Source organism: Psittacula echo (genome assembly GCF_963264785.1).
Source record: "Psittacula echo genome assembly, chromosome: 15".
NCBI lineage: Eukaryota > Metazoa > Chordata > Aves > Psittaciformes > Psittacidae > Psittacula > Psittacula echo.
Window position 1 is genome coordinate 3446067 of NC_137751.1, and position 24860 is coordinate 3470926.

General features: G+C 43.3%; 1 protein-coding gene across 1 annotated transcript; it reads right to left on the minus strand.

Annotated features, from left to right (window-relative positions):
• Nucleotides 1-254: 254 nt before the first annotated feature.
• On the minus strand, nucleotides 255-17403 carry NOS2 (nitric oxide synthase 2). Its single transcript, XM_080630277.1, has 28 exons — nucleotides 17310-17403; nucleotides 17114-17200; nucleotides 15746-15913; nucleotides 14712-14805; nucleotides 14169-14291; nucleotides 13931-14079; nucleotides 11972-12137; nucleotides 11606-11697; nucleotides 11076-11217; nucleotides 10523-10662; nucleotides 10071-10245; nucleotides 9320-9421; nucleotides 8506-8700; nucleotides 8233-8315; nucleotides 7778-7922; nucleotides 7420-7524; nucleotides 7203-7252; nucleotides 6937-7111; nucleotides 6361-6493; nucleotides 5889-5967; nucleotides 5290-5468; nucleotides 4498-4661; nucleotides 3502-3712; nucleotides 3085-3172; nucleotides 2662-2783; nucleotides 1990-2138; nucleotides 1556-1750; nucleotides 255-1003 (listed from the first exon to the last, which is right to left on the minus strand). Exons 3-28 carry the CDS (start codon nucleotides 15844-15846, stop codon nucleotides 890-892), a joined length of 3471 nt encoding a protein of 1156 aa, XP_080486403.1. The 5' UTR covers nucleotides 15847-15913; nucleotides 17114-17200; nucleotides 17310-17403; the 3' UTR covers nucleotides 255-889.
• Nucleotides 17404-24860: the final 7457 nt, after the last annotated feature.

Consider the following 24860-nt stretch of genomic DNA (forward strand, 5'->3'; position numbering starts at 1 on the left):
TCCCCAAACCAGCGAGGAGCTCATAACCTGGGAGATTTTCAGCCCAGAACATTCCTCTGCCTCCAGCAGCACCACTCAAGTGCTTAACCTGATGCACAGCCTAAATCCCATCCTGACTGGGGGCTGTAATGAAACCAATCGCAAGAGCCAACAGCAATTCCATCCACAGCAATGTTTGTCTCAATATAAAGGCATCTTTTATTACACACAAATCAAGTAAATCAGAGCACAGAATTCAAATGTACCGAGCGGTTTTGACTCTTCTGAACCTTACTGCCACAGGCTGTGTTAACAACAAGTCAGGTTCAAGTACCTGAAACGCACAAAGCAGAACTGCAACCACTGCCTCCTCATGCGCCCACATCTGGAGCAGGTATTGCCACTCAGGAACCATCACATTATTATGTCATTTGCAAATATTGCTGCAGATGCAGCCAGGCGTGGGACTGAGCATTCCCAAGTGGCACAACCGTCCAGTTACTTGCTTTAAAGTGAGGATAAACGTGCACAGGGAAAATACCTGGTACAAAACCCTCCCACAGATCCAGTGCGGTTCAAGAAACATTCCACTTGCAGCTCACACCGTAAAACACCTCGGAATTTCCTCATATTTACAGAAAGCAGCAAATACAGACTGCAGACAGCGTTACAAAAATAATTTGCATCTTCACTATTGAGGAAATCAATGAAGTCTCAGAATAAATAGCAACAAAACATTAAACTTCATGTTTTTCTTAAGGCTGAGGTTTAAAGGTCAAATCCTACCATCACAGACATGTTCTATGTGTGTACATACGTGTCACACATACACACACATACATGAACATGCATGAGAAGGAGGACTTGACCCCTTGCTTTTTGAAAACAACAACAAATGTGCAAGTATTGGCTAGAACAGGAGGTGATTTGCTCCTGGGCTGCTGGGTTGCAAAGCTCCTGCCCCTCTCTTGACTTCCTGTGGGAACACAGCCCCAAATATATCTTCATGGTATCGCTTTTGGCTCTGCAAAAATGAAAGGAAAGCCAAGAGATGAATTCAGCGCTGCTCCCTGTGCAAGAGCTCAGTAACCAAAAGGTCTTGTGTATTCTGTGCCAGTGGCTTTTGTTTCTGTTGATAAAAGAACCTGTCTGAATCCCAGACACACGTGTGCTGCTGGACAAGTTCTGGTAGCAAAAGGGTCCTAAAAAGCCAGCAGACCCAAGCACTCTGCTTTCAATGACTGCTGAAACTCACTTTGCTCCACTGGTACAATAAAGACTCAAACTCTTGCTGTTGTGGACCCAGCACAAAGCTGATTCCAGGACCCAAAGAGAAACAAATGGCAGATGTAAGAGAAGAACATCAGGGGTCACTCTCACACCCTAACCAAACAGAAACTGTGTTTTACATCAGGGTGGGTGGATAAACTCATCACGTAAAGCTTTTCTCTTTGAGCATTCTGCTGAGGAGCAGCTCATGGCAGCCCTCAAGGTTTGGAGTGTGACTGAAGGCTTCTGTATCCCACCCTGGAACACTGTGTGACCGGGAAGGACACCCTCGTGTGTCACAGCGTACCTTTAGCTGGAAGAAATACTCCTCTGCCTGCTGCTCGCTGAGCCTCAGGGCTTTTGTGAGCATCCTTTTCAGAGCCTGAGCAACGTCCTTGGCCATGCGCACGTCTCCACAGACATAGAGGTGCCCTTCCTCCTTATGCAAGAGGTTGCACACTTTGGTCCCCAACTTGCTTTGAAGAATGTCTTGAACATAGACCTTGGAAACAGAAAAAGGACCAGAAAAGGTCTGCAATGTGGGCTGATACAGTGAGGTTTTAACCGCCCTGGCTCCGCTGTGTGTTGCACCACAGCACAGGAGAAGAAAATGGCTTCATGCTGTCCTTACAAGCCCCAGATTTGGAGGCTAGCCCTGATTTAACTACAGCAGGCTGAGACTCTTCTTTCTCAGAACCAGGTACAACTGCCAAAGTCACAGAGCAGAGGAAGCAGCCTTACTTTAGGTTGGCCAGGTTGTCTGGAGTAGGCTGTGTAGACTTCTGTCAGGACTCCCTTCCTCTTCATTTCCTCAGTTTCTGCTTTGTAGAGGTGATCCATGTCTGGCTGCCGGCAGCCAAACAGCAACGTCATGTCACCCCCTTTGATCCCTGAAACCAACATTGGCAAGTTGCTTGTCTTTCCTGGTAAAGGCCCATTATCCCTTATGACTATCCCCATAGCGGGCCCCGCTGTCACAGTAACTGGCTGTGTAGAGCTGTTCTGTTCCACACCTGGAACACTGTGTTCAGGTTTTAGGGTCTTGCAGGAGGACTGAACCTGCCCAAGCCCTTGGGGAACTACATGGAATCACCTGCTGGAGCAGGTTCCACAAACGAGCTGATTGGGCAGGCCAAGGTGTTTCCTCTGCATGTTTTGAGTGCCTGGGGCAGTCACTGAAGACAGAGCAGTTACAAGGACACAGAGGCTGCTCCTCCAAGTGACCAAACACCTCAAGACCACCAGAACGGTCTCAATAGGGCAGAGGAGCTGTTTCAGTGCCGTGTTCAGGCAGGGTCCTTGGCCAATGTCTCTGGGTGTCTCCCTCTGCAGAGGTTTCACCTGGAGGGTAAGGGATGTCTCCTGCTGCCAGGCAGGTTCTGGCCTCCCCCTTGTGGCAATCCCCATCAGTACCTCTCTTTTCCAAGTCGTGGAGACGCTGCAGCCAGAAACTCCTGTAGGGAGCAATTCCTGTCCCTGAGCCGATCAGGAGGCATGGCCTGCTTGGCTCCTTCGGGAGCTGGAACTCGTTAGCACTAAAATGCAAAACGATGTTAATGATGTCATTAGTTGATGAATGCCAGCTCAGTGTCTGTTTCCTGACTGACTGTCAGCAGCACAACCGAAGTTACCAGTTTGATTTTACTCAATGTAAGACAAGGTAAAGGATCCCATCTCTGGAAGATGGGGAATTCCCTCTCCTCACACTCAGATATTCCAACCTGCACTCACCAGTCACTTGAAAACCATATGCACCCAGTGAAAAACCCACTGAAGAAGCTGACCTAAGAACCACTGGGTTGTGTTGCTTTCCCTGTTTCTCTGTCAGACACTCACCTGCGTACAAAGCATGGAACCATTTCATTGAGAGCTATTGTGTTCAACCACGTGCTGCAAACTCCATGGTGCAAAGGCCCTTGTCCATCTGCTCAGAGCAAAGGGAAATATCTGTCAGTTCTAAAGCTCTCTTTTCTAAAAAGCCACATTTGATACCTAAAACTATGTTTTTTAAATAAGTCATATAAGAAATAAATAGTATGTAGTAATGATTTATAAAAGAAGGATACGCTGATGATGCCCATCCTGACACAGTATAAACATCTGCACTGCAGTACACTATTCTCTATGTATCACAATACAAACTTGTTACTACAGATATGCTTCATGCCATATGGCAGACACAGCTAATTCCTGAACCTCAGTGCAGCCTAAATATCATTTAATTCAGAGAGAAATGAAACCAAATGTTCTCACCTCTTGTCCTGTAGTTTACAACTGCAACTGTCAGATGAATCTCTCTGGCTGTCACGTCACAGGAGGAGCTGACAGAATAGTACCTGGGTTTCAGGAGTGGCAGCTGAGTCAGGAGGAAAGCTGTTGAGACCTCAGCAGAGGGAAACTCCTCCAGCACCTCCAGGATGTTCGGGCTGTTGTAAAACTTCCATTTATTGTATTCTTCTGTGCTCTAAAAGCCAAAAGCCACCATGACAACGTTAGCAGATCATTCACACTGAGATCAGGAGAGCAGGGATATCTGAAATGTCATTTATAGATAAGATTTCTGCCTTATGTTCAGTGTAATGTGCAGGCGAATCAACAGGGAGCTCTCAAAACTTTGCCTAAAGTGCTCCTGGGGTTTCCTAAGGAACTGTTTCATTTTTGAACACAGAGGTACAGAATACCTGCTGTAACCTTCTCAGATACCAGCTCGCTCAGTGTGGATGTAGAGACTGAACCTGTTTCTCAGCCCCCTGCTAGGGGGCATCCACAACGCACTATGGGCCCAGGCCCTGATACCTACTGAGCCCAGCAGGAGAAGCAAGCCCTTACACACCAGTGAGCCCCTGGTTACTCCAACTGACATCCCTCTTCCTGCATGGTACCAAATCCTCTGACAAAAATACCTACCTGCTACCCTGCAGCCCCTCCGCCTGCCAGCTGTGAGCTGTTCTAATGGCACAGAACCAGGAACCACCATGAGGAAGCACGAGACATGGGCAGGCAAAACAACCCACCCAGAGCCCCGCAGGAAATGCCAGATCTGAAGACATCTCAATTCCCCCGCACAAGTGAGCCACAAGACCAGCCCTTCTCTCTGTGGTTGGCTTTACAGGCACACACAACATGTAACAGAGGCATAAAATCAGGCACCATCACTACAAAACTCCATAAGCTTCTGCTGCGCAGTGAAAGGGCATCAGATGGTCCAGTACACCGTTCTCCTAATGTAAATGGAGCCCTAACACTTACCTGACACAAAACTTCCAGCCTCTGTTTGTCTCCTTCCGCTGTTACCAGCTGGGAGAGCTTCCTCAGCAGTTGCTGGGAGGGTGGAGTGGTGATGTCAAGCAGGTACGTCAGCGCCTCGGGCAGTGTGCAGGCTGGAAGCCTCTTGTCCCTTGTCCAGTAGCCACCTGGAAACAAATAAAAGAACACTCCTCAATTCCCATGGCATTTGACAGCTGCAGAGATTTACAAAACTCAGTGTCCTTCAAAACAGGACTTCAGACGAGGCTGCAGCAGGTCTGGACCACAGGGCCCTTCTGAAGAGATGTTAATGTGAGGCTTCAGACTTTTGTAATGGGAGGCTCTGGTGCAGAGAACTGCATGATAACAAAACACCACTTCAAAATGAAGTTTTCCATCTGAATAAATCATCTTTCTGGGTGTCAGAATCCTATGGTTTAGCAGATTGCTCCTACTAAGGTGGAAAGATGGTCACGACATGCAAATCTATTTTAGGACTCTCATACATAGCAACAATAAGTAAACTCTGTTTAATTGCAGTCAGTGGCCAATTCAGCGACTGAATTACATTGTCAACTTAGGATAACTCTGCAAACACTGGTGCAGTTACCATGGGCTGCCAGAGTATGCAAAATCAGAATTGAGAATTGTAAGAGTAACTAAAAGCTTCCACAAAATCCTATTGAAACTTAAGAAAAGGGTAAAATAGAAAATTCAGTCTATAAAACTTCTCAGGAATTGTAGAGGAATCTGTCAAACATCCTCTGCTATTTGATCTGAAGAGAACCAACTTACCATTGGTGCAGGTTTCAAGTCTGACAGTCTGGTCAGCTGGAGGAGCATCCCTGACGTGTGCAATGAGGCCATGGACTAATTCTGGCTGGTTGCCTGGGAAAATCCCGATGTGTTCTCCAGGCAGGTAGTGCACTTCCTGATCAGTCTCACAGGAAAGCTTGACTAGAATGGTAACACGACTGGATATAGAGAAAAGAGATCAGACACATCTCAGTGACGTCGACAGGATTTCCCTTGAGTTGCGCAGAACAGGAATAAATCTGAGGTGGCAGCTGGCAAGAGCTTACTTGTGTTCAGCACCAAACCATCAGACCAGCTCAGTACTTCGTGTTCAGTAGAGATCAAAGGGCTGTATCACAAAGTTTTTCATTCCCCTACGTTCACAGACTCTAATGGGAAGCCACCTCTTATTTAAGCCAGAATTAAGATTGTATGGATGACTGTGGACTTGTGATAATGATTTACTTCTAATGATCATTTGAAACTTGCATGTATTTCTTAACAACTGCAGGAGAAGATGTCTATAACCGGACATTTCAGATGGTTAAGTCTGTAGTAAAATGTAGTATGGCAATATTCAAAAGAATGAGGTACCATACCTGGATTTTAAACTTTGAAGATTCTGTCTGAACTTCAGCTTCATGGGAATGATATCCTTGCTGTGAATGCTTGCAAGTGCTGTTGAGAAAAGAGGACATGGACATGACTCAAGGGAGTGTTGTGATAAGGTTTGTTTAAAATGTCTTCAAACAATGTGCAGAAAAGACCTGAACCATGCTCGCCCTAGAATTAGTCACCTATGTGTCCTGTATGCGTGATGCCTTCCCTGACTAAAAGTAGTTCATCTCAGCTTTTGTTCTTTTGGGTCTGTCAAATGTATCCTAGTTCTGGTGTTCTGATGGAAAAGATATGACTAATGCGATGGAAACCAACGTCTTTTTTTCTCTGACCACTGCACTTCATTACATGCATTCTATCACCTAGCAGGACCAGCGTCACTATATAAACCTTTCCAGTTCAGACCTATCTGATGCAGAAGGGACAGAGAAGGTGAGACGTGGGAGGTAATACCTTTAGCCAAGACCATGGTTTGAGAGTCATGCACTATCCTGTAATTCTTGGGATCCCAGCTTTCATCAGAGGTATAAATCTCAGGCAACTGAATATTGGCTTTGCCCCGGATGTTGAAAATGTCACAGGCAGTCTAGAACAAAGAAAAACAATGCTATTCATAAGGATAACATAAAAAAATCTCAGTGCTGTATTGAGGAGAATTCAGTGTTAATTTTATTGATTCTATTGAGTTTAGTGATGTGACAGGGATTCAGAAAGGCTCCACTTCTAGACCAGGATAGCTAAAACATGATCTACTTCCAAAACTCCTGATGTTTGATGCTACCACCCTTGTTCATCCTGAACATTCCACCATCCCAAAGGAACTTTATGTGAATATTAAAAAATAAAGAGAAAAGGGGACCAGTTCCCTCTTCAACTTGGGCAAGCAGTATAAAAAGGGGAGTTCAAAACTCAAGTATAAATCCAGTTGTTTGTTTTCTTTCATTCCCCCCCATTTTTATGGAGGCCAGTGAATACTGAAATCAAAGGAATGAATGAACAAACTAAAATATGAGCTGTTTATGCGGTTACCTTGAATGCAGTGACTGCCCATGAGCGAAAGGCTTCTTCTTGCCCACCGAGTTCATCTCCTTCACCTATTGGAGTGAGCTGAGAAGCCCCGAGTTGGGCCAGTTTTTGGTCAATGGTATGAGCAAAGGCACAGAACTCCGGATACATGCTGGAGCCCAAACCAAACACAGCGTATCTGCAGGAGGAGATAAAAGAAAGACCACTGTGTGCTAAATGAAACGCAAGAGGACTCAATCACATGCAAATCAAACAACAAAGTGTTCTACCTGATCTTTTTTCTCAGTGATTTCAGGGTGAGCAAGGAGTTCTTCAAAGTCTGTATGAAAATCCATAAAATACTTCAGGTTAGAAAAATACTCTGATTTCAAATAGAACTGAGACCCTGATCTATATCTTTCTTCAGTACATGGGACAAAAGAACGGATTGTCTTTGGTCTTAGTGTTTGAGTTGAGCCCCATGCATACTTCTGAGGTGAATATTACCTTTCCATTATTTGGAGAATCTCCATTGCCAAAAGTGCTGGTAACCACTAACAGAAGTGTTTCTTTTTCCAGGTCACGAATGTTGTACTCATCCATGCACAGAATCTGAAAGGTATAAAGCTCATGAGAAACTGCTGGCAGACATAAGAACCAGCATTAGATATCCCTGGTTGTCAGATGACCACTGACCACATTTACAAGGCGCTATGTTAAATGAATATGAAATCAAAGTCCCAATCCAACTTGTATTTACTGAATGTTCAAAACATAGGTTTAGGGAATGAAAAGGCTTGCAGAAGCTGATGAAACCAGCCAAACATCTTCCTCCATTTAGTGTGGATGATTAAGGCTTTCTTACCTTGGTGTTGAAGGCACAGTTGAACAAGCTGCACAGATTGTTGGCTAGTGTTTCAGATTTCCCAGTCTCTGTTGCATAGATTACAGTGACCTTGGTTCTGGTTGCCATCGTTCGTTGCATGAGTGAAGATGCAAAGAGGACAGCCCTGGGGAAAAAATAATCACACACAATTCTTAATATAAACAGTAACTCAGATTGATTCACAGCCAAGCTAGGAAAGACTGAACTTGAGCACGGTTTTTCCTTGGAAGATTGTTCAGAAGCAGTAGGGATAGCCCTGAGTAAGAATCGTAGATATTAATATTACCTAACTGTGGCAGGTAAGTCTATGATTCAACAATTCAAGTGGTCCCCACTGTAATTATTATTATTAAAAAAACCAACCAAGGTGGAGCAGAAACATCGCAAGAACGGAAGGGCTGGACACAATGAGGATTCTTATCTGAACAACTTACTTGGCTAAGATGCTAAACTTGATTTCCTTTTTCTTTGGCCTCCGGGTCTCATCATGCCAGACATGTGTTTTCCATGCATCCACCTTTAAAAACAGGAAAAAGTTAAGCTTCAGGTAAGAAATGTGGAACAATAAAAACACAATTTGTATTTATGAATCTCTCTGGTGAGCTTTCATTAACCAGGGCTTTTCATTCCGATTTCTGAATGAAATATTATTATGCCTGCACTGCAGAACTTGTCCACTAGAATCATCTTTTTTGGCTAATGTGTACCTGGTAGTAATAGAAGGGAGTGAGGACATAGTTCAGCATCTCCTGATGGAAGACAGGAGTTATGCTCCCTGATATGGGAGGTACGATCCACACCCAGTCAGCTGGGCAGCCTCCTCGTGCACGGTACTCATTCTGCATGTACTTCATGAAGGACTCAGCAGCTGAGTGGTGATCCATGATGGTCACATTCTGTTTCTAGAATTGCAAAGAGACAGACATACATTAAAAATCCCATTCTGCTCTTCTTCCTGATGTACTTCCTTTTGCTTCGGTTACTATTTAAAGGACTATATTCACTGCTGGGAAATAATTACTATCAGCAACTATTATACAGATACAGATAGAGGTGGACCTTTGATTAAGGACTCTTAGCCCCTTCCTTTTTCTATAACATCCGCATTTTACCTCTCCAGCACTGAAGCACAAGCTGAAAAGCCTTGGATTCATTTTTACCCATCTTTCATATTGTTATGATATGTTAAATAAACTGCAAGGGTAAATAAAAGATATTAATCCAATAGCTTTACATAGATTCTGAGACTTGTATTAAAAGGATGAGCAATCTTGCCCTTAACTTCCTTTTCTTTTTCTTTCCCTTCTGCCTTCACCTGAGATTTTTTTCTGGCAACAACAGGAAACACAGATTCCTCTGCTTTCCCAGGTGTAAATCAAGAATAACTCTTTTGGAATCATTTGATAACCTCTCTTGAGCATTGTCCACTGGCACTGTATTTGTATAAAGCTGTTATAAGTGAGAGGAAAAACAGGCACCCAATAGCCAGTGTCTCTCCAGATACCACACTCGTTGACTTACTTGGAAGCTGTAAAGCACAGCCACATTTATCTCTACAACAGCTCGGTCTTTCCATAGTGATGAAAGTTTGTTTGTTTCCAGCCCCATTCTCCTCCCTACCTCCTACATGTAAAAAAGAGAGAAAAAAGAGAAAAGCAAATTTATTATGTGGAACTTAGACCTCATGATTTCTCCACCTCAACACACTAATATGCAGGAAAATGTATTGCAGAAGGGGGAAGAGGCAACTTGAATTATGGAGTTTGGTAAAGCAGAGTGATTTTCTCCTGGACTGAACAGTTTAAAAAGTGGCAGTTTCTGGTTATAAGCCATTGTTTTTAATTTGCATTGGTGAAGTGTGCAAGACCTGCAGTTATCCACCAGGACTGCCATGTCAACAGCAGACTGGAACTGACACAAACACACCTCTGAGGAAAGTATAGTCCGAGACCAAAAGTCCTGAATCAGCAGGAAGAATTCCCGTTGGACACCATTTTCTGTATTTTTTACAGCTGCAATTTCACCATTCTATCCAGCTGTTTGGAACAGACACTGTCAGGATGCTGTAAACCAGCCACACAATCTGGCAACGCTGATCTTGGCAGAAGTTCAATATGTCCCACAATAGCTGGGGTGTTGTGTTAGATTAGTGCTGAAGTGTGTGATGTAAACACAGCACCTGACCCAGCAGAGACGGATGGTGTCTCTTTTCAGAAGCCATCACCCACCAAGTGTGATCACATACCAGCACAGCCCCCCTTCAGAACGTTACCTTCAGGATGTTGTACCGCTGCACATCACAGAAGTCTCGCACTCCAATCTCTGAGCCCATGTACCAGCCATTGAAAGGACACCCAGTGAACTCCAGGCCTCCCACCTCAAGCAGCATGTTGGCAACAGCAGGCAGCGCATACCACTTCAGATCTAGCTCCTTAAACCATTCATACCTGTTAAACAAGCATTTTGATCACTTTATGTGTCTTTTCCCCCTTTGGGCAATACCCAGAAAAGTCCAGGTAGATAAAAGAGTACTAACTCTAGGAGAAATGACCTGTGAAGCACAGTCTGCAAAAGCTCAGAGCAGTTTTCCTTTACAGTGTGGTAACTGGGTCTCTCAGGACTATTCACCATCATTTCATCCTAACAAAGAACTCATAAAATGACTGATAACCTGCCAAGGTGAGGCAGAGGCAGAAATGCAATTATCTAAATCTTGCTGCTTACTTTGGATGCTCCATTGGAACTTCGAGGACAATTTCTGGCGGGATCTCAAATATTTCTGGGTCTTGGCCGTTTGCTTGGAGAACAAGGGGAATGACATCAAAGCGGCCGTATTTCGGCTTCCACCCAAGCTCAATGCACAGCTGTAAATAAAGAAAGTACATTTTGGGGGCATTTAGGTTGGTCGCCCCCCCAGATTCAAAGACAAAAGGATGTTAACCTTTAAAAGGTAGCTCTAAAAGCTGCTGAGGTAAATTCTAAGTGATAAAGGTTATCTTTCTCATTCAAACAATGTTGATGCATGTTGTTCAGGTACTGACTGTGTCCCTGACTTAAGGGGGGCATTAGCTCACCCTGTTCTGAGGTGAAGGGGAGTATTCTTGTAACAGGATTGCAGGAAATTACTGCTTCAGCCTGTACCTGAAACCTATGGGGCAGAACATGCCATTCACTCCTCACCACCACATTTCCCTCCGCTCTGCATGAACATGCAAGGAAAAAGCATAAAAGACAGATGGGTCAGACAGAGGGAAAGCAGCTGGGGCTCTGTATGTACCTTTGTGAACTCCACGCTGGCAGGGTCTCCGATGACAGACCCATCCGGCATCTGATACCCAGCGTATCGGATGAGCTGGCTGTTCCAAACACGGAAATCGTGTTTCCCATCAGTCCTCTGGGGGAAGATAGTGATGGCTGATCTGCCCAGAGAAACAATCAAACCCCCTTACAGCACAGCAGCACACCAAACGCATTCTACTTACTAAGAAAGTGTTACCAACAGCAATTCTTTTATATTTCTGAAACATCAATGGCAATAGAATCATTCCTCTTCTCTACCCACTGCTCTCAGCCTTCAAATCATCCCTTTCCTTCAGGAATTACAAAAGGTTTTGCAACATGAGCCATGAAAGTTACAGATTTTCAAGCTGGTTGATGGTACACGAGAGGAACATGCAGTACCAGGAGGAGAACAGCAGAAACAAGTTGTCAAAATATTCAGATAGACCATTCCAGATCTTAGGTGGAGTTTTGAATCCAGATCTGGATGTGAATTCTGTTGTTTAAAATGAAATTGAAGAGACTTACCTTATATTTCCATTGTTGGTGGCATACTGAATATGACGACAGAGATGTTCAAACATTTCCTTCGCTGTTTTACAATCGCGTGCATCAAATACCTGCATGTTTCCAAAAGAGACATAGAGAAAAAAAGTGGTTTGGAAACAGTAACATAAGCTTAGTATTTTCCTTACGCATTTAAGGAAAGATTAAGGAAAGAAGGGAAGTGAAAAATGAGTGTTTCTCAGTTCAATTGCAGCTCCACAAGTATCTCATGGCATGTACAGGAGGGAGCAGCATCCTCAGTTGAAGCAACTGGCATATTTTACCGATACATGCACATGACTACAGCACATCACTATTGGACCCATGATGTCCAGACTCCTCGGTTACCTGTAGATTGGACCACTGGATCCTCCCAATGCACCTGGGTGCATTCCTCCAGGCCTGCTTGGCAGCAAAGATCAGTTCCTCCTTTGTCAGATGGTAGGTTCCTGTTGTTTCTATCTCCTTGGTCACTGTTTCCAGTCGGGCCAGGTGCTCATCTATTTTTGGCTTTCTGAATAGGAAACAGACACAAAAAGACACAATGAGAACTTCACTACTTAGATCTGATCTAAATTGCAGACGTTTTCCTTGAGTTCTGGGTCAAGAAACGCACAGGCATTGCTGAAGCCATAAAGCTTTTGAGTATCCTTTTGCATGAGATGACTTCTATTTACATCACTGATTTTCTTTGCCAGAATGCAGGTAGAGTAAACTTCTGGGGAGGGGATTGGCACTGACGTAGGTTGAGATATGACCATTATCAAAAAGAAGGGATTTTCTAGCTAAAGGGATGAGTTGCGTGCTAAGGACTGACTGAGGACGGCTGAGAATTGTTCCTGGCTTCAGAATTTAGGAACTGCCCTTACTGAGGGCAAACAACAGTGCTCACTAGTCTAATGATGTAACTTACACAGTATTTAAGCAGCCTCACCCTCCTTTCACACCCCAGCACATACATGGATTGATCAGAAGCTTTTCTGTGTAAGTTTTCAGTTTAAATTGGGGTTTTCTAGATTAGTTTGGAAAAAAATTGTCAAATGACAAGCAAATGAACAGCGGAGAACAGGCTGGCTCCAGCCAAAAGTGGGATTAGAGTGACTGTCCTCTCAAAGTTCTATTATTTTCACAGGGACACAGGTCTTCTGAGCAAGGTAAGTAGGATTTTCATTCCTAAAGGGAAGTGCTGATTAATTCCTTTGTCAGTGAAACCAACTCTAAAATTCTTTAGTTCGATAACGGAGAACGAAGTCAAAATATTAGGAAATATTTATCACAGCACAGACAAAAATCGTTTTGTTGGCTCACAGACACAATGAAAACAGCCTGCACTGTCTGAGAGTTTCACATTTGCAACAAGATGAAAGATCAAGGGCAAGCATGTAAGATAGTGTAAATCAGTGTGATCAAATAGCCATGAGCAGAAACACAGCAATGTGCAAATGTAATAAGCTGGCAAGTGAGTACAGCCTGTGTGTAAGACAGGGACTTTCAGAAAGATCCACATGGAAGAAAGCCTTGTAGAAGGAGTTCAAATGTCTAAAGAAGCAGCTATTACGTGGCTGAGCCCCTTTGAAAGTTTGATAATGTTTTATAATAGGATGAGCAAACACTGAATTGTCACTTGAAAGCTTGTCATGTGAAATGGCACTGCAAACTTTTGGACCACAACCTGATGTTCCAGCTCCTCCTGCAACAAGATGTCTCTGCACCATGCCCGTTTTTGCCAGAACAAGCGTCTTCTGAAGCTAGAGCGCACCTCTCAGCATGCTCAGCAAGCTTATGCTGATGATAGCACAGAGCAAGGTTGAGAAGCAAGAGACTGGCCTTCCAATCTTTGGCTAAAGCCTTGGGAGTCAAACAGAACAAAAGAACACAAAGATACTTGGAACAGCACAAATGAAAAACATTATGCACATATTTCACATCTAGGTCTGATCTGAGTAGGAGCTAATCCCAACAACATCCAGTGTTAAGGAAACAGAAAGTGACATTCTGTAAGAGTCCTGACCAAGCTGCTCATTACAAATGAACTATAATGTAACACACTGAGAAGGGAGAGGGCTGAGGAATGCACTGTACAGAGTTCATTCCTGTATTCCCAAGGCTGTGGATTGGCAGATAGAACATATGAAGTGCAGTAATAGTTTTATTTTGCTTTCCTATTCCTGTTCCATAGCATAGAATGCAAGCTATGGAACAGGACAGTCACCTGTAGCTATGAGGAAACTCAGCACTCCTATAGTCACACAGACTGGTGGGTAGGGAGAGGAGTTTACATGAAAAGTGAAGGTGAAGCTGGCTTACTCTTTAAATGAATTGTAGTACTGCTTGATGAAGTCTATTGCCTGAGGTAAGAGCTCTGCTGGTGGAACTGGCTCATCTCGAGTACCTTTCACCAGGCCCTTTGGGGTCATGAGTGCCCCTTGGCAGGCTTTGGTCCGGCAGTTGATAACCTGAAAACCAAGAAAATGTCACAAACCAAGGCTGCACTCTGCTTCTTGTCAAGGTTATGAAAAGTCACTGTCAGGTTTCCAGATCTTACCTCCTTTGCTGTCAGGTGTAGTGTGTCAAGATAGCTGGAGCCATTTTCCAAGTTTCTCACTTTTACATGTCTTGGACATCTTGATACTTGGTTTGAAGCTTTGATACCATTTTGGGAGGCGTTCTGGACAGAGAAAAGATTAAAACACATCCTATCTTCAGACCTATTGAATATCTTACAGCTTCATTTTAAATTTGCCATTTTAAATTCACTTTAAATCTGCCATTGCAAACACCTTTATAATTTCAATAAGGACTCTTAATATAACAGTCACAGTCTCACGAAAACAGTGAACCAGACGATTTTAGAAAAAGGTTGGTTTTTCAAAGGCCAGGCACTCCAGTCCCCACTGGGTCACCTCCTTCCCTTAAGTCTTACCAAAGCTCCTTTATGTGCAGACAAGATCTTGCATCCAAGTATCTCACAGCAGTCCTAACCTCATGTAACCACAGTTAGTCCTCACAGGAGAACTGTGAGAAGCTTTGAGCAGCAAGCACAACCTGTCTGAACTGTTATGATCAAACAAGGATGCTAGAAACAGACCTCTCTGCCATCAGTGGCCTTTGCTGAAGTTACAGGTGGCATCTCTATCCGCTTCTTGCTCAGATCATATAATTTGGCATCATCATTTTCGAAGCTTTAAAAGAGAGAAAGACAATTCAGTATAATGCAATGTACCAGTTTTTGTTAGTTTTACCTCCAGCATCAGTAGAGGATGCTCAGAGCTGCCGCTGAAAGATGCAGTGAGTCAATCAGCCAATCAAGCAGCATGAGGGGGTGGAGTGGACTAGAAGTCAGTAGTAAAGCCATGATAACCCTTTTCAGATCACTATGTGGGAAGAAAAGCAACAGGTATGGCCTGGAATGGTAAAGGTTGAGTATCCTTGCTGTAAGCTAAACAAAGGATATCTGTACAATTATGATCTGGCCAAAAAATACTCAGAGGAATTAAACAAAGATGTTGAAATCTTTGGGAAATGTGTGAAAAGTGCAGCTAGGTCCAACCTCCAGCCCATTAAGCAAATAACGTACTTTGATATTAATTTCCTTTTGTTTCTGCATTAAGCCTTACTTTCTGAACTCCTGCTTTTTAATTTGGGTAGGGAATGGGCAGAGAAAGAAACAATATGCAGTAGAAAACTCAAATAAGTAACAGCCTGAAAACTGAGAGATTCAACATGAATGTGCCACTTATTTTATTCAGTGTCTTGTGAAAACAGCATAAACACCAACTGAATTAAAGCATTAATAATCACTTTGCTAACTTTTACAGCAGACACATGCCTCCTAAGTCCTAGCATACGTGAAACCTTCATAATACACCAAATAAATCTAGAACTATGAAAGAGAAAGGAAGATGATTTATTTCCTCAATGACTACATAACTTAGACACAAAAGCTTAAAGTACCTGACCAAGTCATCACCACCCAGCGGCTCCCAGGGACAACTGGTCTTTGGTTAATATTATTGCATTGGAAACACAGTACAGGGCTCTGCAGAACCCGTGACACTTAACGTCTTCCTTTGTCAAATGGAAGAGAAACTGAAACGGTTAAAAGACGGTAAGAGATCTTACCCGTGGCTCTTCCTATCCACGTTATTATTGATGTCCTTCTCTGCAGAAGACTGGCTCTTAGCAGCACGAGGTCTGAGTGCAAACTGCCATGGGCACAGCATTGTGTATGCTTTGTTTATGATTTTAGTTCAGTGCTGAAATCTTGTTTTGTGTGATGTGGAAACACTTCTGAGGAGGGAAAAAACCCAACAAGGTCAGCTTTTATCTAAGAAAGCAACTCTTTAAAACTGCTCAAACCCACCAGCCTAACGGACCTCATGTAATTAATATCCTGTTTTTAAAACGAAACCTGCTTGACTCAGAGGAGTGATGCTAAAACAGTCAGTTCTCTTCGTAATGCTGCAGCCACACCTCCTTCTGAAATACTGCAAGAGAATTTCAACTGTCCCACAGCTGATAAACCAGTAAACACCAGTGTCTGAGACAACCACACATGTGCTTTGCTTGTAAGAAAAACACGCCTTGACACTTGACACTTTCTTTTGTAAGTTCTGTGCTTTTCAGAAGCTTGCTAAGGGTCATTAAACCTTCTGTAAATTCACATCACTATATGACAGCTAGGAAAAGGGATGTAAATTGTTGCTGTTATTCACATAGGTCTGTAATTCAATCAAAAGGTTTTGCAATGTATCGATTTGCCAGCGACTAATGGAGCTCTGAGATTCTGTATTTTGTAAGATGTATACATGTATTTAAATAATATAAAGCATTTATCTAAGAATATAAGAAGGTTAATGCTATTCATTTTAACATACATTTTCTGATAGTTTCTCATCCTACAATGGATTCTTGTGCTAGGGAAGGTGGGACAGAAGAGAAAGAGCAGACTAGTTCAGGCAAGGTAAAGCAGAATCAGCCCCAGTGGGTTCATAGCACAAATCAAAACCTGATGTTTCCAAACAATTAAAGAAAGAAAATATACATTGCCATGTACATACAAATATACATTGTCTGTTACTCCAAGTAAAAGAAACAGAGTGCAATGAGCATTTCTCTACAGTTACAAAATAGGAACAAATCTAAATTCCTGTTCTGCAATAAAATGCTGCAGTGTGCCTATACATTTCTGTAAAACACAGGGAAAGAGAGAAGGAAAAGATAGGGAGAGAGAGAGAGACAGAAAAAGGAAAGTCTGAATGACAGAAAGAAAAATCAATAGAAAAAATGATAAGAAAAAATTAAAAATAAAAATAATAAGGGGAAAAATAAAAATCATAACAAAATAAACAGAAGAAAAAGAAAACCAAAGATGAAGACTCCCATTTTCCATGCATTTCTGAGCATTCAGAGTAAGAACTTGTTCTTTGTGTTCTCCACAACAGAGTCCTTTAAATAACATTTACAACATTACCTGTTACATGCACAAACCTTCAAATCAGCAGAAAGGGAGATAAAGTTTCCAGAGCACCAAAACAGCTGGAAATAGAGCAGGAAACTGATTCCAACACTTCACTCCTAATACAGAAAAGGAAACAAAAAAAGACAATTTGCCACATAATTACTCCACTTGTGAGCTGCAGCACACGAGTGGCAAACCCAGCACTGGGACTCAGCACTGTCCTACCGTGCTTTGTGAGAGACTTCTCCAGTCCCGCCAGGAGATCGTCTTCGCTGGCAAAGTTCCTTTCCTTTAATCTCCTGGGCTCTGTATCTCTCCTGTGAGGCAAATGCATTTTATACTTGAGGACCATGTATGCAAAGCAGCAGAGTGAGGCTACACATGGGTAGTGGACAGAAGGGGAATCCCAAAGTCTCCTGCATTTCCTTCAGTGCCCAAGGGGCGTGTGGCTGCTGCTCTATTACAAAACATGCATGACGGGAAGAGGGAGAGCAACCACTGGTGTTCAGTGTTGGGAGCATCTCCTCCCTCAGGCTCAGTGTGCTGTAACCTTTACCTCTATGTGTGCTCTGTGACAAGGACGCTGTATCACACTGAGCAGTTTTTGCATCCTGACAGGCAGTGTTAAAATAGGGAAAAATAAAGGAATCCTGAAAGCACTGTTACAGATCGCATTACTGGATGGCTGTTCTCCTGCACATCAAACTCACAGCTGTAGAAAGAGAGTGAGCAACTTCAAGAGAAACTTTACAGAACCATAGAGCTTCAGGATATGGGCCAGTAAAGCATTTAAACATTATAAGTTATAATTGATTCTATTAGAATCGATGATTGATTATGACTAAGGACAGGTATTTCAAATTTTACATAACATTTCTTTCTTTTGATCATGCATCTTTCTCAATACAGTATTTTCCTCTCCAAAACTCCCTGTTCTATCTGTTGCTGCCTGAGGTTTGTCCCTTTGTGCTTTTCCAATGTACTGGAAAAACTTGGAAGGAAACTGCAACTCCTTGAAGTCTAAACTATTCAACCACGCTGCATGTGTGAATGCCAGAAGGACAGCTAGATGATGGAGACAGGGTTATGTAGCTGACTGACAATTTTAGACAGCACGTGGACACCCATGCATTACAAAACCAGGTTTCTCCCTGCAGCCTGAAAGCCACAAGCAGCCCTGGAGCCAGGGCTGGCACAGAGTGCTGCCAGGTAACTGTGGACTCCGGAGTGCTGTGGTGTGCCAGGACACCCCCAAGGATACCTGATATTGCTCATGGATGTTATGTATGAGTTCTTTAAGAAAGCTGTTATCACATTACAGACAATTCTTCAGTCCGCTGACTCATACAAGGTCAAAATGCTCACAATGACTAGAAAAAGATTTACAGGTGCTGATCAAAGATCTATAGAAATAAGCTATAAAGCTTCAAGAGAAACAAGGAAATGCACATGAAACATTCATCATATTTTCAGTGGACAAGCTTGGGCAAGGCATTTTCTTCTTTCTGTGTCTAGTCTGTCTATTTAAAAATTCAGTGCTTGTATAAAGCCCTCCTAGAGGTAAAACCAGGTTATGGGTACACGTGTTCATGTGTGAATACACTGTATACATCCCACACAGGGTTGCTCGAGATGTATCTCCTGAAAAACAGACCTGAGTTTTCTGTAGTTTGAGCATTCACCTGCTTGTATCAGCCCGTGCTCTGCCTTCACTGCTCATGAACGTTCTCACGCTGATCTGTTTTATTTTCACATGATGCCCTTCCTCGCGCTGGAATTATCACTTGACATCCCTTGTTTAAAATACTTACAGAATCACACAGAATCACAGAACATCAGGAACTGGAAGGGACCTCAAAAGATCATCTAGTCCAATTCCCATGCCGGAGCAGGAATACCTAGATGATGTTACACAGGAAGGTGTCCAGGCGAGTTTTGAATGTCTCCAGAGAAGGAGACTCCACAACCCCCCTGGGCAGCCTGTTCCAGTGTTCTGTCACCCTCACTGAGAAGAAGTTTCTTCTCAAGTTTAAGTGGAACCTCTTGTGTTCCAGTTTGAGCCCACTACCCCTTGTCTTATCATTGGTTGTCACCGAGAAGAGCCTGGCTCCATTCTCGTGACACTCAACCTTTATATATTTATATACACTAATAAGGTCATCCCTCAGTCTCCTCTTCTCCAAACTATAGAGACCCAGCTCCCTCAGCCTTTCCTCATAAGGGAGATGCTCCACTCCCTTAATCATCTTTGTCACTCCAGACATCTAATCAGTGGGCAGGAATAATGTGTGAGCTGTGTGTGACCCAGTGCCATGCCACAAACTTTTACCTTGCTTCCGACCCACGACAGCTCTTCCCAAACCATACAGACAGTTGTAATTGCTTGAGTGTGGGTACAATCCCGCATATCTCAAGGGTCAAATTGAAAGTGCTTGACCTGAAAGAAAAATTCAGAGTTCAAAGACCAAAGTTACACTCTTCTTTGTATTTGCTGTTTTGTCAGGTTATAAAGATTCTATTTGCATCTTTCCCTTCCTTACTAGATCTGACCTCTCATTTCTACAGAACAGGAGGAATCCTAACGTCTAGTACTTTAAAAAAGAATGTATCTTAGTAGAAATTTAAGTGAATTAGATTATATCCAATGGTTTCTAAGCTTTTATTATTCAACCTCTTTATTTCCCTGTACTTGGAGACTGCTGAAATTAAGGAAAGCCTCTGTAGTGATTGGATATGAAAAAATCAGATTTGGAATGACCAGAGGAGAAACATCTTCTTCCCACACAGGAATTGCCCAAAGGATTGGCTGAGGTACAGGCATTCAGAGAACTGCTTCATCACTCCAGTTTCCCAAGCAGGACCTGCTTTTTACTCACCAAAATCAATACGAAAACTCCCTCTGTATAACACCACCAAGAGAGCACAATTAATTCCTCAGGTGGAGCCAGAGATTAACTGAACACTGACTATCCACTCCTTCCACAAATACACTACACTGCTCAGAGAGTTCTTCCCACAGAACCCCAATCCCACACCTATTTCCTATTTATGCACAGCCACTTCTGCCTCTGCCATAGCAAAATGCAAGAACTAGCTGCTTTTCTTGCATTAACTTTGATTAAAGAAGTGCCCTTTTGGAGCAGAATGTTTGACCTATTCAGTGGCATTCTGACCATGCTGTCACTTTGACTTAAATTGTGTTTTGCTTCTGAGAATGTGATGGTCCGCAGCCTCAATGATGAGCTTTCTGCCATCTCATTAAAACCAAGTCACATTCTTTGTCTGACTGCACTATTCTGCATCAGCTCAAGAAGTTCTATCCTTAAAAACATTTAAAAACCAAGCTCTGTTCATAAGGTTGCTCCCTAAGATCAGGACACCTTGAGTCTTCAAAGAACTATTACACTGAGGCAAAGCTCAAGGCTGATTCCTGACTCGATGCAACCCTAAAGAGAGGATACTCAATTGTCCCACATCTCATAAATGACAAGTGATTTTTTATTAGTTTCCTTTTCCTAACCAATCCAACTATTTTCTATGTGAGGAGTCTCCAAGATGATCTTTCAGAGACATCGCATATGTCATCACAAACTCAGAACCTTGCAGGCACCTAAAAGCACTTGGCAGCTTCCAAGCTTTGTGAAGACGCCCCATGCTCCTAAGGCGATAGGGATGAAGCACTCTGTTTGCATTTACAAACTGATGCCTCTGCTCCTTGTGCATTTCCTTTTCCTGAGGAAACCTACTCTGCTTCCTGCTTCAGCCCATCTGATTAATTTCCCTGGCTGAACAGGAAATTTGGTCCTTAAAGTACCAGTAACACAGAATCAATATAAAAGGATTGGGAAGGACCCCATAGAGCACTCGCTCCATCACCCTGCCCATAAGAAAGGTCAGCTGGAAGGAAGATATTTTTGAGCTACCAGAAAACAATCACAACTCAGTAGGAGGGGCAGGAGCTGCCCAGTAACCTGGGATGAGACACCAAAGAGTTACAGCATCAGCCAAAATGGAGCCAAGTCACAAAAGACTATTTACAGCACAGAAATGAACTCATGCTTCTCAGGAAAGTGCTCACTACTTCTTTCATGTAGCCACAGTGTGGTACAAATGACTTCACTGATTTGGTCCATCAGGAACATTCATTCACTTTCTATCCCTTTTCTGGGCTGCAGTACTGCCTTCTCAGACTTCAGTCACATTTTCCAGCTTGCTATCACTTAACTGCAGGACAGGCATCATTTCCCAGCAACACTTCAGCACGTACTACATCCTTCAAAAGTTATTTTAAGACAAGTTTTGTCTCTTTGTGCTATATCCAGTGCCTGGTCCAATGGGGCACTGAGCCACAGGAAACCTCTCTGCACTGTTTCAAATCCAAGGTAAATAAACACATAAATAATGACAACGGTGAGGGTTTGTGTCAGGGTGGTGCTAGACCTGGGGCAGTATCAACACCTCTCAGTTTGCTGGCGACCTTGCACTGCTCATCCAAAATGTTATCTGCAAAAGAATGTATTTTTAGTTCCCAAATTTCTACACTAAATGTACCAGAAATAGTACTGCTCACTGTACTTCTAAGGACTGTCATGTATTTCATTAACTGCAGCATCTTCTTCACTGGCTTCTTAATTTTGAAACGCTCTTTATAAAAAGTGGGGATAACAACTTTCTAGCAAAAGCAAAACAAAAGATTCAGGTCAAGGCACTTAAGAAGTGGGATTCCAAAGCTACCGTCTGGACTCCTTCTCAGTTCCTGCAGATTTAAGATACGAAAAGCAGCAGCCTAGGGTTGAAAGCAGTGTTTCGTTTGCCACCTCCTGAGCTGAGCAGTGTAAGATCGCATGTCAACGACGACTGGGCAGAGCGGAAAATTTCAGGAACTGAACATCTGAGGGTGAAAATGAAAGCTAAGGTCAGGTTCAGAGCGCTGTGCCAGTAAACCCATCCCTTCCTGTCTACTCACTGCAAGCCAGGCCAAGCTCAGAAATGCAGTAATAACAGAATCCCCTCCCCAGGCACCCTTTTCAGAATTCCCATTGCATTTTACAGACATGGATGATGAACTGAAGGAGGGACGGAGCAATCAGACACCCAATATCCGCATTCTCTGTGCCTGGATGCACGTTCTCTCAGGCAGCAGCGACTTCTGCAATGTTCTGACTCAGCTGTGGGCTCCTCAGCCACAGCCACAGCAGCAAAGGCTTGTTACCAGCAGACTAAAGCTTGGCAGTTGACTGGGCATAAACCCAGCTTCCTGTGTGTGGCTGTCTGCTGGGCTGTGTGCCCCGAGCTCCTGGACAGAATGTCAGCACCTTTAATATAACCTATTGAAGACGTCCCTGTCTGGAACGTAAGGAAAAGCTGGTGTGTGGATAGGGACAATGTACAGAGCACTGATCTGTAGTCCCACGATTCACAGCATTCGGCTTGTGGCAGCAGAACGTAGAGAAAGATGACCTGCCGATTGCCACGTGCACAGAGATGTCTTGCTTGAGAAATAGCAGTGAACTACAGAATTGCAAATGTATTCCCATGCACTGTGCTTTCAGTCTAAGGAAGAAATTCCAGTTTAAGTAACAGGGCAGTGGTTGATGTCAGTAGGAGCAGCCCCTAACCACAGTGTGAAGGAACACGCAAGCCAGTTGTCGCATTATTTCTCATAGGAATGTGCTAGAAATATCATCACAACAACACGTGTCCATAGAAACTGCTCCAAACCCTGTGAAGCTGAACAGAGAACACTGAAGTTCTGGAGGGTGATTCAGTCGCTGTAGAATCCTTGAGTAGGGTTCTAAGTCTCTGTTATCACAGAGAGTGGATCACGTTCTTCAGCTTAGCAGGACTTGAAAACTTACCCGCAATTCACACCAAATAAATGTTTAAAGTCAGTCTGGGCAATGATGAGGACATTTAATCCAATGTTCTATCAGTGATTTCTGCAACGTGGGGCTTTTGTTTCATACCTTTTACATAACTTTCTCCTAAATGACTGATTTCACGTTAGACTTAGTGTGATTACAAAACATGGTCCGTGTCTTGCATGAGATATGAAGAGACTCTTTCTTCAGAGTTTGATGATCTCTGAAAAACATCATTAAGCCTATTGGGAAGTCCACCGAAATCCCCAGAGCCTGAGGTTTGCACGTACTGCAGTCCATTTCTGCCTTTATTCTGGTTTGGGAGCACATAGGCAGAATAAAATACTGAAAATCACATTTTTGCTTACTAGTAAAATGGGTAACACACTCAGGATAACCTTAGATGCAAACAGAAGCACCAGTGCTCCATCCTGGATTAAAGTAGGAAGTTCAGTCATTATAACATTATTAATGATTTTAGCTGACTCAGGAAATAATCAGAAAACAATCAGAAAACATGGTCTCAAGTCCCTTTTTTTCCTCACAATTGCTTCATTACAATTCTCTTGGTTACCATAGAGTCACTGTAAGTGTAGGCAATGACAATGTCCACAGCTATTTCTTTCTCTTTCCTTTCAGGACTGTGCTGAGGACTTCACCTCTGGGGCTCTGACTGCCTGGAAAGATGCTTCCTCTGCTAAAGCCTCACTAATCCTCCTGGCAGCCTCTCCCAAACCCTCAGATGCGTACAGCTGAAATTTGCCATGTCCTCCTGTACTGGACCCAGAGACTGTGTTTCTCATTCTGCTTGATATCTCTCCCCCTACTCACCTCCACACTAGAGTGCCTCCCTGACGGCACATTAATACCATGTGCTGTTGTGCACACTTTCAAAAGACACTGATCATCATCTCTGTGACTTGGACCAGCAGAAACCGGTCTTAGGCACAAGTTCAGACATTGGTTGAATTTCATTTCCAAACCTGGTGTTTGCATTCACTGCATCCCAGCCTGAAAGCTCTAGCTCTGAAGAACACGGATCAATTGTGATACCCAGAGAAGAATGGATCATCACCCAGCTCTGTGTTTCCTCCTTGAGGGCCAACCATAAAACTGAGTTTGAAAGGGACATAATCAGGAGGAAATAAAAGCATACTCATAAATCACGTTGCCTTCTCAAAGTGTACTGCTTCCTTATCTGTGCCATTAAACCACCGGCTTTCTTCACAAAGCCATTGTGAGGCATTTTCCTTCCATAAAAAGCCCGTGATGTTGCTGGGCTGCAGAACCCTGACACGGATTCACAGGACATACATTACTAACTCATTATAAAGAGAGGGCACCTCCTTCCTGCTGAGCTCTCTGCAGGAGCAGCTCATCTGCTGAACACTGGGAAAGGACCATTGGGCATCTGCTCCAAAAATGGCTCCACTAAACAGCCCACATCAAATAAAAAGAACCTATTCCAAGCCACCTGACCTGCATACGTACCACGTCTTTCTATCAACTCAGACTTCTACCCAAATCTCTGTTTTACTCTCCCTAATTGTTTTCTTACAGCCACCAGCATGGAACCTTTCTCAAGAACTGCCCAGTATTTTTGTGTCGATATTGTCCCAGCTGCTTATCTGCTTGATAAGAAAAGGGATTAAATACACAGGGAGATCAAGAAGGAAACAGCCACAGGGACATTTCCCACATCTAGAAATGCTCAATCTCAGTCATTACTGATCAGGCTTTTGTACCCGCCCTGGCTGTGGCTTTGCACTATTGCTAAGCCCACAAAAGAGCCTTCCCCAATAGAACAACAGGTCTGGAAATGGAATATCTGAGAGCAGCTCTGCACAGCCTCCTCTTCCAGCGGTCGGCAAGTGCAGAGTGAAGAGCACTCCTTTCTGCAGCCGTGGGGGATTTC